The sequence below is a fragment of the Lethenteron reissneri genome, chromosome 52 (genome assembly GCF_015708825.2).
Source record: "Lethenteron reissneri isolate LAM-NWPU_2019-01 chromosome 52, ASM1570882v1, whole genome shotgun sequence".
Classification (NCBI taxonomy): domain Eukaryota; kingdom Metazoa; phylum Chordata; class Hyperoartia; order Petromyzontiformes; family Petromyzontidae; genus Lethenteron; species Lethenteron reissneri.
The window spans coordinates 4,738,328-4,750,648 of record NC_083830.1 but is presented as its reverse complement, the minus strand read 5'-3'; the positions used below and the strand labels follow the sequence as shown (position 1 = coordinate 4,750,648).

General features: G+C 49.5%; 1 protein-coding gene across 1 annotated transcript; it reads right to left on the bottom strand.

Moving 5' to 3' along the window:
• Nucleotides 1–298: 298 nt before the first annotated feature.
• LOC133355920 (leukocyte elastase inhibitor-like) lies at nt 299–9,024 on the bottom strand. The gene is made up of 5 exons (XM_061573345.1): nt 8,818–9,024; nt 3,258–3,395; nt 2,887–3,004; nt 2,278–2,420; nt 299–1,371 (listed from the first exon to the last, which is right to left on the bottom strand). Exons 1-5 carry the CDS (start codon nt 8,983–8,985, stop codon nt 910–912), a joined length of 1,029 nt encoding a protein of 342 aa, XP_061429329.1. The 5' UTR covers nt 8,986–9,024; the 3' UTR covers nt 299–909.
• Nucleotides 9,025–12,321: the final 3,297 nt, after the last annotated feature.

Here is a 12,321-nt window from a genome sequence, read left to right as displayed (position 1 = left end):
GCGAAGTGTACCTTTGTTGTCTTTTCTAAATATCTCAACCTCCTTTCATTCAACCTTTGAGAACCTCTTTTAACCTATTCAAATAATCAATGAGGCCCATAATTGAGTTACTCAGCAGGCAATGGGTCTCTCTTCAATCAGATACCAAACTGTAATAACGTTACCCATGATGCACTGTCAACAACTTTTGATTACTTTAAATACAAATAAATTCATGCATAACATTTGTTTTTATTTTTAAGGGTTTGTCTGTTATTTAACATATACTCATGGGTAATGTCATACACCAATGTAAGACTGTTCACCTGGAAACATTCTTTATTTTAGGTCAGGGCCCTGTGGTGTATAATTCAGTCCAACTATTTTTTGTCTCTCTATACACGACCAGCGTCCAGTGGAGTATATGATGAACAGTTTTAAACATAAACTACGTGGTTCACGATAACAAATATTTCCCAAGGTAACTGAGGTAATATCTGATGGCTGCTGTTCTCTTGAAATCATTGCCAAAGTCTTGTCAATAAAATCAAGACTATGAACACTTATTCTTCCAAAAAAGATTAACTTGTTTTGTTTGATGTAACTGCAATTTAAATGTGCCAGGTATCACAACTGGAATTAATAATTGTAAAGTGGCTGGTGGATATAACTGCGGGTGTGTCCAGAGCAATCTCACACGCACTGCAAGTTTTAAGATTCGAGAGACTTTAATTACGCAGCCCTCCCAACACTACCCAGCAGCCAAAAATAAAATAATTTTGCCAACAATACTTAAAAACAACAATAATCAAGAGTGCCACAACAACACATTTCAAGTCGAGTGTATATTATCCCCAGTATATTTCCCCCCCACTCTGACGGAGTGTCTTCCCACTGGTATATGAGTATATTTTTCCCTTAAAGCAGCAGTCAAATCAGACGGCACCCATTTCTCAACGAAGATCGGAGCCTCGATGGACTATCAGGGGTCGTGTAGCGACCCAAAAAGAGAACGCTTCCATTGCGGTTGTCACGAATGAGGAAGACAAATGGGTGATCGGCGCAAAATTTAAAGGGTCGATTATTGGACATGAGAGACAGTACCGTGTGTTCATCTATGGCGGCAGCCGCCTCTGTCCCTTCTTCATTCACTTCAACAAAAGTGCGGTGGGCCACGTGCGAAACGAACAGGTCACGTTTTCCGTCCATGCCCGACAAGTCGGCAGTGAGCGGCGAGAAGAGGTCTCCCATGCCGAGGCTCGACAGTGGCTCATTGAGGGTGTAGCTTTGCTCCAGGCGGAAGCGTGGGAGATGCAGGAAAACGTCCCCAGAGTGCATCGTCATGGACGATGTCCACTTCTCAAGGCTCAGAAGGTTCAGCTCCCTCTCCAGCTGATCCGTTCATTGCGAGAACAACGAAAGACACGATTAAAGCACAAGTGACCGAGCAGACAATGCTTAGGTGAAGCATTAGCGAGAAGGCAACAACTCCTGTGCTCACGCAGGAACTGGAATGTGAATGTGCAGCCCTGCAGCATTGCTTGCTCCTACCACTGGTGGAAGAAGGGCCTGCACTGTGTGGTTATGTTGACCTTCTTTCGCATTGTACATAGCCAACCGTGCTAGTAAAAAGTAATAATAAACTGCAATTAAGGACATGTAACCACCTGTGATGTCAGGCAAGACGTTATTGTTGTGAGTTAATACAATAAATATATAGGTTCATTGGTATACTCTTATAAAATGCAATTGGAGGCTTTCAAGGATTCAATACCTTGAGAACTGATGCTATCAGCATCATAATGAGGTCACTGGAATAAAAATGTCTTCAACATGTGGATATTCTATTTGACATGTTGGAATGTGCAAATGTGTAACATGAAATACCTTTTCCAAACCAGTAGTTTTATCTTCGATGGTAGCTGGCAGCAGTATAATCATGCTCATTTCATTTCCCACATATGGAAGCTCAAGCACTTTTAAATTCATGTGCTTGACAAAGCCATGTTTAAACTTATTCTCTTGGAACATCATCTGCACTGGCTTTGTCTCTCACTGTGCAATACAAATAAAACACATCACTGGTTATTCCCATTGTGCATACAGAACTCCTCTTATCCAAGGCCCCCCCCTTACCCGCGACTCATATTATATGCGTCAGCTGTAGGGTCTGTGAATTTTCCGATTATCCTCAGGCCCTATTCCCATTGTTTGTCATTATCCGCGACTTTTCCCCACGCATTCCCATCATGCACAATTTATCCCACAATGTGTGCGGACAAACGTGGTTGCAGTTACCTTGTTAAGGTAAAACGTTCTCTGGGCGGTATTTCGAAGCTTAAATTGTGAGGCCCACTTCCCTTTGAAGTAAACAGCATTCACGATCACGAGTCGGGTCATGGAGTCCACAGTGCCCTGGCCCAAAATATCTTTTATTTTGCCTAGAAGAGAAAAACACTTCGCATTCAGTTAAATAGAAATACGTAAAAACTCATTCAGTATCAAGATTTTTCATCAGTGCAGTTTTGCAATGGGGGTATCTGGACACTTCCCTTGAGGTTTATCATATGCGGGAAAAAATGGAATATTGCATACATGTCAACCACTTATCAGTGCCTACCTCATTACAGACCAATCCAGACCTTATTGGTCACCCCGTGCCCCTTATAAATATCAACGTTCCTCCTACAAAGTCCCTACACCAAGGGAGAAAAAATAAAATACACTTAAATTTGTTTTTATTATACTGTACCTGAAGAAAACCCCACCCACGTATAAAGGAATAATCTGCAGAGGTCTGCAAAGGCAAGTTGAGACCCCATGTACCATGCTACTACCAACCGTATTGTCTCAACATGTGAAAAAACAAATACTTTAGTCTGAGACACGAGAAAATATATCATTCACCTTCAGTGTTTCCTTCGACCCAGGCATTGATTTCCTTCCGTACATCGTCAGATGCTCCGGTGAAGTCTACAGCAGCCAACTCAGCCTCATAAAACTTCTGAGTGCTTTCTAGAAACTCCTAAAGCAGAGAGCAATGGCAACACGTTTACTACAAGATACATTTTCCAGCAATAAAACAACATGCCAAATGTTTAAGTTTCAAATCTAGAGTGAAAACGTATTTCTTTAGAACTGCTTTATGCTTAGTTTGTTGTCCTTCCCCCATACACTCCGATTATCACAGTTGGCTACGTACAGTGCGAAAGAAGTGCAACATATGTACCTACATCACATGTTTCTACATTAGGTTAAACATTCCTCTTTCTGATCACCTTGAGGAAGCCGAAGGTCTTCTCGCCGTAGAGACGGTTGGCAATGCGAAGGACGCAGCCCGCTCCGGGAGCTTTCAAAGTGCCGAGCAGACTCTTGAAAGCTTCGTGAACATCGCTCATTCCTTTATAGCAAAGTACCTAAAACACAAACGTAATATTATTCACACCTTCTTTGAGAATCCAACACATCCTCGGTAACCCAGAATCCTTGCTGTTGCGGCTTGGACTTCACCCAATGCCTCACAGCAGCCTGTGCAGAGGCTGCGTGCAGCTGTGATGGGCATTCTGATGGGCAGGCACGTAATGAGTCAAACCAAAAGCGATTGGATGTGAATTGTTGTGATTCAAGGTCTTTAAATTATACATTATAGTATCATTGCCTGCACCTTTCTGTTGTTGTTGAATGTGTCCAGGTTTGTCACTCCACTCAAGAATTGTATTCGGGTCAACTGCGATTTATCGTCAAAGGGAGCTGACATCGTGCTGCTCGCAGCAGACATCGCAGCTATCGCGATTTTCACCTGAAGACGAACGCTTAGTGTTGCGTTCGAAACGTCGCGATTTATTTTATTTTAATCTTACATACGTGACTTCACCTAAAGAACCGAAGAGTATCGTAAAGTATCTCCGTCGTCAGGCAGCCAAATGTCTATTTCGGCTTGTTATTGTAATAAAAGACTCCGTCAGGCACTGCTGGTCTCCGTTGGTCTTTTATTAAAGTTCTTTCTACGCACCCCACTGGTCTCCTCCGCGGACCAGCGTCGTCTCGCGCGCGCCCCGCACGCGCTTCCTCCTCAGCTCCTCCACTCGTCCTCACACCCCGCTGGTCCTGACAAGGGACCAGCGTCTCCTCTCGCGGAGCCGCGCACGCTCCTCCGTTAGCTCCAACCAGCGTCTCCTCTCGCGTGCCGCGCACGCTCCTCCGTTAGCTCCTCCGTTAGCTCCTCTTCGCGCGCGCCCCACACGTGCTCTCCCGTGACCCTGACTCCTCCCCTTCCGGATCGTCAGATCCGGCCTACCCATACTGCCCTGTAGACCAGGCTCCGCCCCCCAATACCCCAGGTCGTGTGATTGGGCCAGAGCCCAGCAACAACCCCATTTACGCTCGCATTACATTATTATAAATGAGCACGCTGCGTAAAGTGTACGGTCATCTGTAAATTGTTGGTTCGTATTGTGACTGCAAGACAACAGTAAATGTTGAGTTTTGGCAATTATCAAATGTGGCTGTGTCACAAGCGGTGGCGTGGTGTGGTTGGCATGGGCCCTGGGAGGGCCGCAACTCTTGAAGGGGGCCTCGAATCAAGAACTAAACAAGTAAGAATTGTTAAGAAAACATTTATTTTTTTAAATCCATGAACAATTGCCTGCGGTCTACAACGGACCAAGCCCAATAAACGCATCTGGCTTTCATATCAATAGAGCAGCAGCATGAAGCAGCGCGATCCACCCCCATTGAGGAAATCCTAGACCGGTGGGCCGGCATGAAAACAAGACGCACATTACTTAATTGTGAGTATTGTTACCTTTAAATATATATGTTTTATTAATACCTGTCACTGTGAGACTGTCTTTCTTCTCTAAAACCAAAACAATAAAGAGTTAATGCCGAAATTATTGCATACGGATTCAAAAAACATCCGCTATTTCAGCAAAAGCGAGTCGTGAGAAAGGAGTTGGGGGGGGGGCGCACAGTCATAACTTGCGTAGCCTCCCCCCTATCGAATTAGGTCGTTGCGTCCCTTGTGCAAGGAATGCAATCAGGGCCCAAACCGGGTTTCCCTCTCATTGCAGCCCAGCACCTGGGTCCCACCAGCCCGTGGGCTCTGGTGCAGTTGCAATGCCTGCACACTGGATAGCTATAACCGCTGGCACGGCCACTTTCCATTATTGATCAAGTATCATTGCATACTCTTTGGTTCATTCGGTAAAGTCACGTAGGTAGAAAAATAATAGATACGACGTTTCGATCGCAACACAAGCAGTCGTCATCAGGTGGGACAACCACAGCACAAAAAACTGCTGAAGTAGACTCTCATTGCGTAGCTGGTTAATGGAGCACTGTTGCAATTGCTGAATGGGATTCGGATATTCATTGGCAGCTGATTGGCTAAAGAGAAGGCGTCCAGAGGTTTGGAGTCTGTGAGCTTCATGAGTATCGTGGTAGCAATTCACACAATAGGATATGTACTGTTTTATTGGAGTATTAAAATGTGGATCTGCAATATACATGCCGTGTACTCGTTTTCTTTAACAGGCAACCTTTGGACGTGACCCTCCATCACTCCAAGCCAGCTAGCCAGTCCACAAAACTGTAATTCTGATATCGGACCCCTGTCTCTCTCCTGCTTTGCTCTTGCATTCTCTGTCCTGTATTTCGCGATTTATCTTGATTTCTCACTTCATCTTTGTTTCCATCCGTTTATCAATTCCTCTCTCCCCTCTCCATGCTTCACTGTATCTCACCCACTTCCATCCCACGAACTCTTCCCCCGTTTACTCTCTCACCTGTCACCTCTCACACTCGCTCTACTTATTCCCACCTCTCTCTTTTCCGTCTCGATGTATCTTGCCTCTCACTAACCCTCTCTCTCCCGCTGCTTGTCAAGTTCCATTGCTGTCCTCTTTCCGTTTTGCTCTTTCTTTCCTCTCCATTTCATGCCCTTTCACTCTCTCCCCCACCACTCTCCGTCTCTTCCTCTCCGCTCTATCTCCTTGTCTTCACCTCCCGCCTCTGTTCTAATAGAGTATGGTAAGCATGAGTGTGATAGTGAGAGTATGATGATGATTTCGCATGATAGAGTAAGCCGCACATTTGTGTGGGATATTCGTCCGGGGTGGGGTGGGGCGTGACACGAGACGACACCACGCACGAGCATTTGTGAGCGCGGCAGCCAGCCAGACAGGAATCCACTCAGGTTATCCGGCCAAATCTTTTTTTTATTGTAAATGTTGTGGTTTTTACTCTCCAACAGCCTCACTAATTGGCTGTGTGTCGGGTGGTGGCAGGTTTAACGACACGAACACCAAAAAAAACCCCGTCTGTTATGGACTGAAACCCCCAATTTTGTTTCATCTTCATACAATAGAGTGCCGTGAAATATTTAGCAAGACCTTGGGGGCCGTCCATAAATGACATCACGCGATTTTGGACGATTTTTGACCCCCCCCCCCCCCCTCGTCACACGGCATCACAAAAAGTCAGACCCCCCTCAAATATGACGTCACAAAGCTCTGCCCCCCTCCCAAAATCATATTTCCATTTTGAAAATAAAACATGCTTCAAATCGCTTTAAACTATTGTCATTGTAGTGCGTATTTAATGTGGCGCTGTGTGATGCCGCCACCGCGAAGCCGCTCTGCGGGTGCCCCATCTACGATCTCGTCACCACCAAGCGACGGGGCCGACTCTGCTTCGCCCTCGCCACCCCCGACATAACACACCCTCACACATTTCCCCCCACATAGAGCTCCGAGGGGAGGTCACCTGGCCGACAGGTTTTCACCCAGAAGCCCTCTTATAGGGATAATCTTCACGGTTACCTGCGGCCAGGGAATTGGGCGATCTCCCCCGATGCTAACTCGCACCGCGGCGCTGTGACTTGGGTTGAAATTGCATGGTCACGACAGGGCTGCCCAGCCGCCGCGGTTAACACACACACCCCACACACGGGTCGGCAGGCAGGTAGGGGGGCGGAGCCACGAACGGTGGAAAACCAGGGTAAGCGTCTGATTGGCAGGACGAATGTGCTTGTGCACGGCTGCCAAGGCAGCAGCCCAGCGGCAGTCCCTTTGATATGGAAACCGGGATGTGGACGGCACTGAGAGCGTCGAATGCTGTAAGACAGACGAGCAATCTGATTGGCCGGGAAGGCCATCGGATCAGCGACGGCTTTTCTTTGATGAAAGTAACAATAAAAGGGGCCGTAAAAAGGGTAAAAGGTCTCTTGCTTCTCAAGTCAGCTATCGGGGCGGTCATCTCTTCAGTCCAGCTATTCGAACGTCCGTGTGATGAGTCGAAGTGCTGTGAGGACGGGCACACCGGAGCGTCGAACCGTAAGAGAGAGAGTTGGTATTTAGCTTAATCGCCAAAGGGGTTTAAGTCCTAACAGACTAAGGTACAGACCATCAGGAGATAGTTTAATCCTGCCTTGCCAATTCCGACTGATTCGGTGAGAGTGGCTCTCAGTCGCGCCGATAATAAATCGTTAGTAACTGATCACAGCCTCGTGTGGACTCGGTGAGTGTGTGGAAAGTGCGTGGTGCTGTGTGTGTGCGCTCGTAACATAGGTGGTCGGCGCTTCTGCGAGTGCACGCTCCGTTCTGTTGCTCTGGATGCCCGTGCTGCGTGAGGGCTCACACCCACCGCTCACACCTGTCCCACGGCCATTTAAACGAGCGCTATCAACCGCCCACGGTGGCCGCGCGTGTGCGAGCAACGCCACTGACCTCCGACCCCCAGTTGCCGTGCTATTTTAGCATGTGCACGGGGTTGAGCAGTCGCGTGCGGGTAGTTCTTACCAATGTTTGAGGGAAGGCACGCGGAAGGTGTGTGAATGACCAAGGTGGCCAAAGGGCCAGCCAAGAGTTATGTCTCACAGAGAGGAATCGGGGGGCAGCAGCCCCTACAGCTGCATGCTGATGTTGTAGGAGTGTTGTAATAACAATTAGTTTTATTATAACAATTCTATATTTATTTAAAGTGGCGAATTTTGATGTGACGTCACATTTCTCAAACCCCCCCACTCATACATCGTCACAATTGTCTGACCCCCCCCCCCAGGTGCGTGACGTCATTTGTGGACGGCCCCTTATGCAAAGTGCAGTGTGCATGTTCTATAGAGTGGGGTGCGGTTGCACGCATCATAAAGCAATGTTGACACAACCCATCAGCAGCAGTGCCTCAAAGGTGGCCTACGGAAAGGCAGAGCAGCACAATCGGCTCGCTGGTCTTTGTCTGCATGCGTTTACTCAGAATGACCACGCGTCATCATGAACTGGCAAAAAATACAAAGACCGTTTAAATTCATGTTCTGGGTTACAAAAAAAATTACCTATTTGTGTCTTAGATGTTTCGTCGAAACAAATGTTGTCGTTTTCATGAAATGACAGCGACGCCCTTGGGATACGCGTTAAGAAAGTAATGGGAGAAATTGCGTTGAACGATTGTGGCATCACTTCTCAAAATAACACCAGGAAATACTCTGCCCTGATTGATAACAAGACGACGTTTTGGGCAACGTGCCTTCTGTCACAGCACACAGCATGGTGCTGTACTATTTTAATCGTTCGAAATGTGTCCCGTCGAGAACATCTCGCCAGTGTGGCACCAACTCGACAGTCCACAGCTGTGCACTCAAGGTTCGCGAATTAAACGCCGACAAATAAACTGCACAGGTGGTCCAGATGTCTCGTGACCCCCAATTGATGTTGAGTTTTTTCCTTTTGCATATCAATATCTGCTTTAAATCAACCGTACTTTTAAAACGACACATTTAAGTTTTAGATAATTAATTCGTGAGCGATTTTTTTTTTGCTGCTGTTGTTTGTTTGTTGTTACCTTGGACATTTGCTCAGACGTTTGTCCCCTGGCGCCGAGCAGCACCATGGATAGTGCCGCGGAGATGCTGAGCGGGGAGAAGAAGACATTGCCACCAGCCTCCCGTGCACCCAGCGTCTTGAAGACGTTGATGGCGAACTCAACGTTGGCTGCCACCGCCTTCTCCATCGCTGCCTGGGGTCGCGCCGTTGAAAACGTCCAACTGAGCGGAAAGACAGAGTGAGAGAGAGGGTCAGTCCGTCAGGATGAACTCGTTCCTCTGCTTTGGGTTTGTTTGGCTGGACACGCCTTTAAGTTGGTGACCCTTCCTGCTACCAGCATCACCACTCAGGGCGTTCGTATAGCGTGGGGAGGGTGAAGGGGGTGGGTAGGGAGGTGGTGGGGGTGGGTCGGTGAGGGTGGGGAGTGGGTAGGGGACGGTGGTGGGGGTTCGGTCGGTGAGTGTGGGGAGTGGGGAGGGGAGGGTGGAGGGGGTGGGTAGGGGAGGGTGGTGGGGGTGGGTAGGGGAGGGTATGGAGTGGGTAGGGGAAGGTGGGGGTGGGTCGGGGAAATAGGGGAGGGTGGGTCAGGTGGGTGGGTGGGTAGGGGGGTAGGAGAGGGAGGGTGGGGTAGGTAGGGAAAGGTAGGGGGAGGGACGGTTGGATGGGTAGGGTGGGGGTGTAGGTTAGGGTGGGGGGTGAGTAGGATCGGAGTGACTCATGCAGCCAGCTTTGGCTGCAAAGTTTGGTAGTACATGTGTGTAACGGGTTCCGGAGACACTTGTAGAGGTAACTTCTTTATTACAACACAACACTCCAACAGTCCTGATACTCTGTTACAGCCTAGGTACACAGCCTAGGTACACAGCCTAGATACTCTACTCTGGTTACGCTCTGGAACTCGCCCTCACAAGGTCGTCGAGTCGGGAGTTCCAGAGTTCCACCACTCGCTCTAACAACATCCCAGGGTCTTCAGATGGCTGGTCGTGGGTCTTGGGTCTTGAGTTACAACTGGCCCCGATTGTCTAGGGAGCTCCCCTTTTTATGCCTAGTCCAACGAGGGGTGGGGCCGTGTGCGCCACCAGACATCCCACAGAGCACACACAGCCCCCCCCCGTTGGCGGCGCCAAAAGGCTTAAGCGCCTGGGAACCCAACGCCTGGCGCCCAGAGGCTTAAGCGTCTGGATCCCCTGGGAACCCAGCGCCTGGCGCCCAGAGGCTTAAGCGTCTGGACCCGCCCGGGAACCCAGAGCCCCCAGCAGCCCCTCCTTTCTTATGTCACTACATTACCCTCCTCTATGTAGCCTCCAGCCGTCCCGGCTGTCAATAATTAGAAAGTTTAAATTAACGAAAGGGAGCGAGAGAAAAAAAATACGCGAGCCTCAACAGGAAAAGAAAAGAGAACAAGAAAGCAACCATAAATACCATAACCAACCTGTACAACTCTACACTATATACAAGTATCAATCAACAAAAAGGTGAAGCAATGACACGTGAACAAACGACCCGCGGCACACCTAGCCCTCCTCGGGATCCGCATAGAAAACGGGGAATTAACAACAACAAATATACAAATTCCGACACGTTGGATGCACAACCACCGCATGGATGGCAGGGTTCCACACCACCCTGCCAGCCTCCCATCCGTCAGGTGGAGAGAAGGCAAAGACCAACATGTCTATCACCCCTCTACACGCACTTATCCGGACGTCTGTCTACGTCCCAGGTCGAGAAGTCGTACTTCAGGGCCGACCCATGTACTGGGCAAAGAAGTCGCACTTCAGGGCTGCTCCAGTATCTACATTTTTAAATATATATATAAAATTTACATGACACAAACAAAATAAATCTGCCTGCTCCTGCCCAGAAATGGTGGCCGCACGCGCGAACCGCATCTCCAAAAGGCATCCCGTGCTTGCGTCCCAGCAGCCCTCAATGAGGACCACCACCGACATTACATGTCAACCGTTAGCACCCCCCGCCTTTCCAACGTGGCGTCTCCATCCTAAAACCGCGCACGTCGGCCATATCGGGGGGCTTCAACCCAGTCTCTCTCCAAGACTCGCATCGCAGCATATAGCTGTACCGACCGAGCTGAGACCCAATCTCTCTCCAAGACTCGCATCGCAGCATATAGCTGTACCGACCGAGCTGAGACCCAATCTCTCTCCAAGACTCGCATCGCAGCATATAGCTGTACCGACCGAGCTGAGACCCAATCTCTCTCCAAGACTCGCATCGCAGCATATAGCTGTACCGACCGAGCTGAGACGACCCATCGTTCACTCCCTGCACAACATGCACCCTAACAACTGAGGGATGCAGTCCCAACGTAACGGGACAACTACACCTGAACACCACGAATCTCCAGCCCACTGTTTCAACGCGCCTCGGAGTGTTTCAATCTCCGGGCCGTCAGGGCGAGCCTATTGCTCCAGACGCACCACGGAGGGTCTCAACCTCCGGGCCGTCAGGTCAAGCCGTCAGCGATTCCATGACGGGACCACACTCTCCGAGCCATGTGAGCACACAGCCCACTAGGCTAGACATGCCACGGAGTGTCTCTATCTCCGGGCTGTCAGGTCAAGCCGTCAGCCATAGCATGACGGGACCACAACTCTCGTGTTAGACACGCAACACCCGCTGGCCCATCCTGGTCAGGATCTGCACCCCAAGATATTTGAGAGCCAGCCTGACAATTCCAAATCCTTGGCAGCATGTCATCATCTCAAGATAAATGCCCCATACAGTCTATACATCGTTAACAATGACAGCACAAGCTATACGTTAACAATCACGAACAAAGCTCAATACAAACCATACATTGTTAACAATCCCAAGCAAAGTTTCGCACACACATTGACAACACTCACGAGCGAAGCTCCACACAGTTTACCCAACAACAGTCACGACTCCCCGACGACAACGAAGAGAATGTCAACAAAAAAATCATTAATCCGTAGCACGTAAATGTACGAAATGTCAGGGGCCTGGTCTCCCGACCTCCAACCTTTGGCCAGAGCAGCAAAGGCGGCGACCAGCGTGTCGGTCGATGTGCCGGCCCGGCGCCGGTTACAGTAAGAATGGCGCCCTCACTGTCCGGTCGCAGCGCTGATGACGCGGTATGCTAGGTTGAAGCCAGCTTTCGTCCGGCAGTGAAGGTCGCAGCGCTGATGACGCGGCGTTGCTAGGTTGCAAACAGCTGTCACCCGGCGGTGTGGGACGCAGCGCTGATGACGTGGCGTCGTCGGGTTGGCCCACGCTGGGCCCGGAAGTGACGTCGCTCCCAGCGGTCATTGCTCCCCCGGCAGAAGTGACGACACACCCGGATGTATTTGCGGCGGGAACGGCTGCCATCTTTGTGTGGGAGCCGAGCGGAATGGCGCGGCCGCTGCGCCGCCTCTCTCCCTCCTGTCTCCGCCTGTGAGCGACGCATGTCGTCCAGGATGGAGACGGTGGCGTGGAGCAGCTCGGTGAGGCGAAGCAGCGTGTCCTCCATTGCTGCTCCCGACGCTGGAGGAGGATC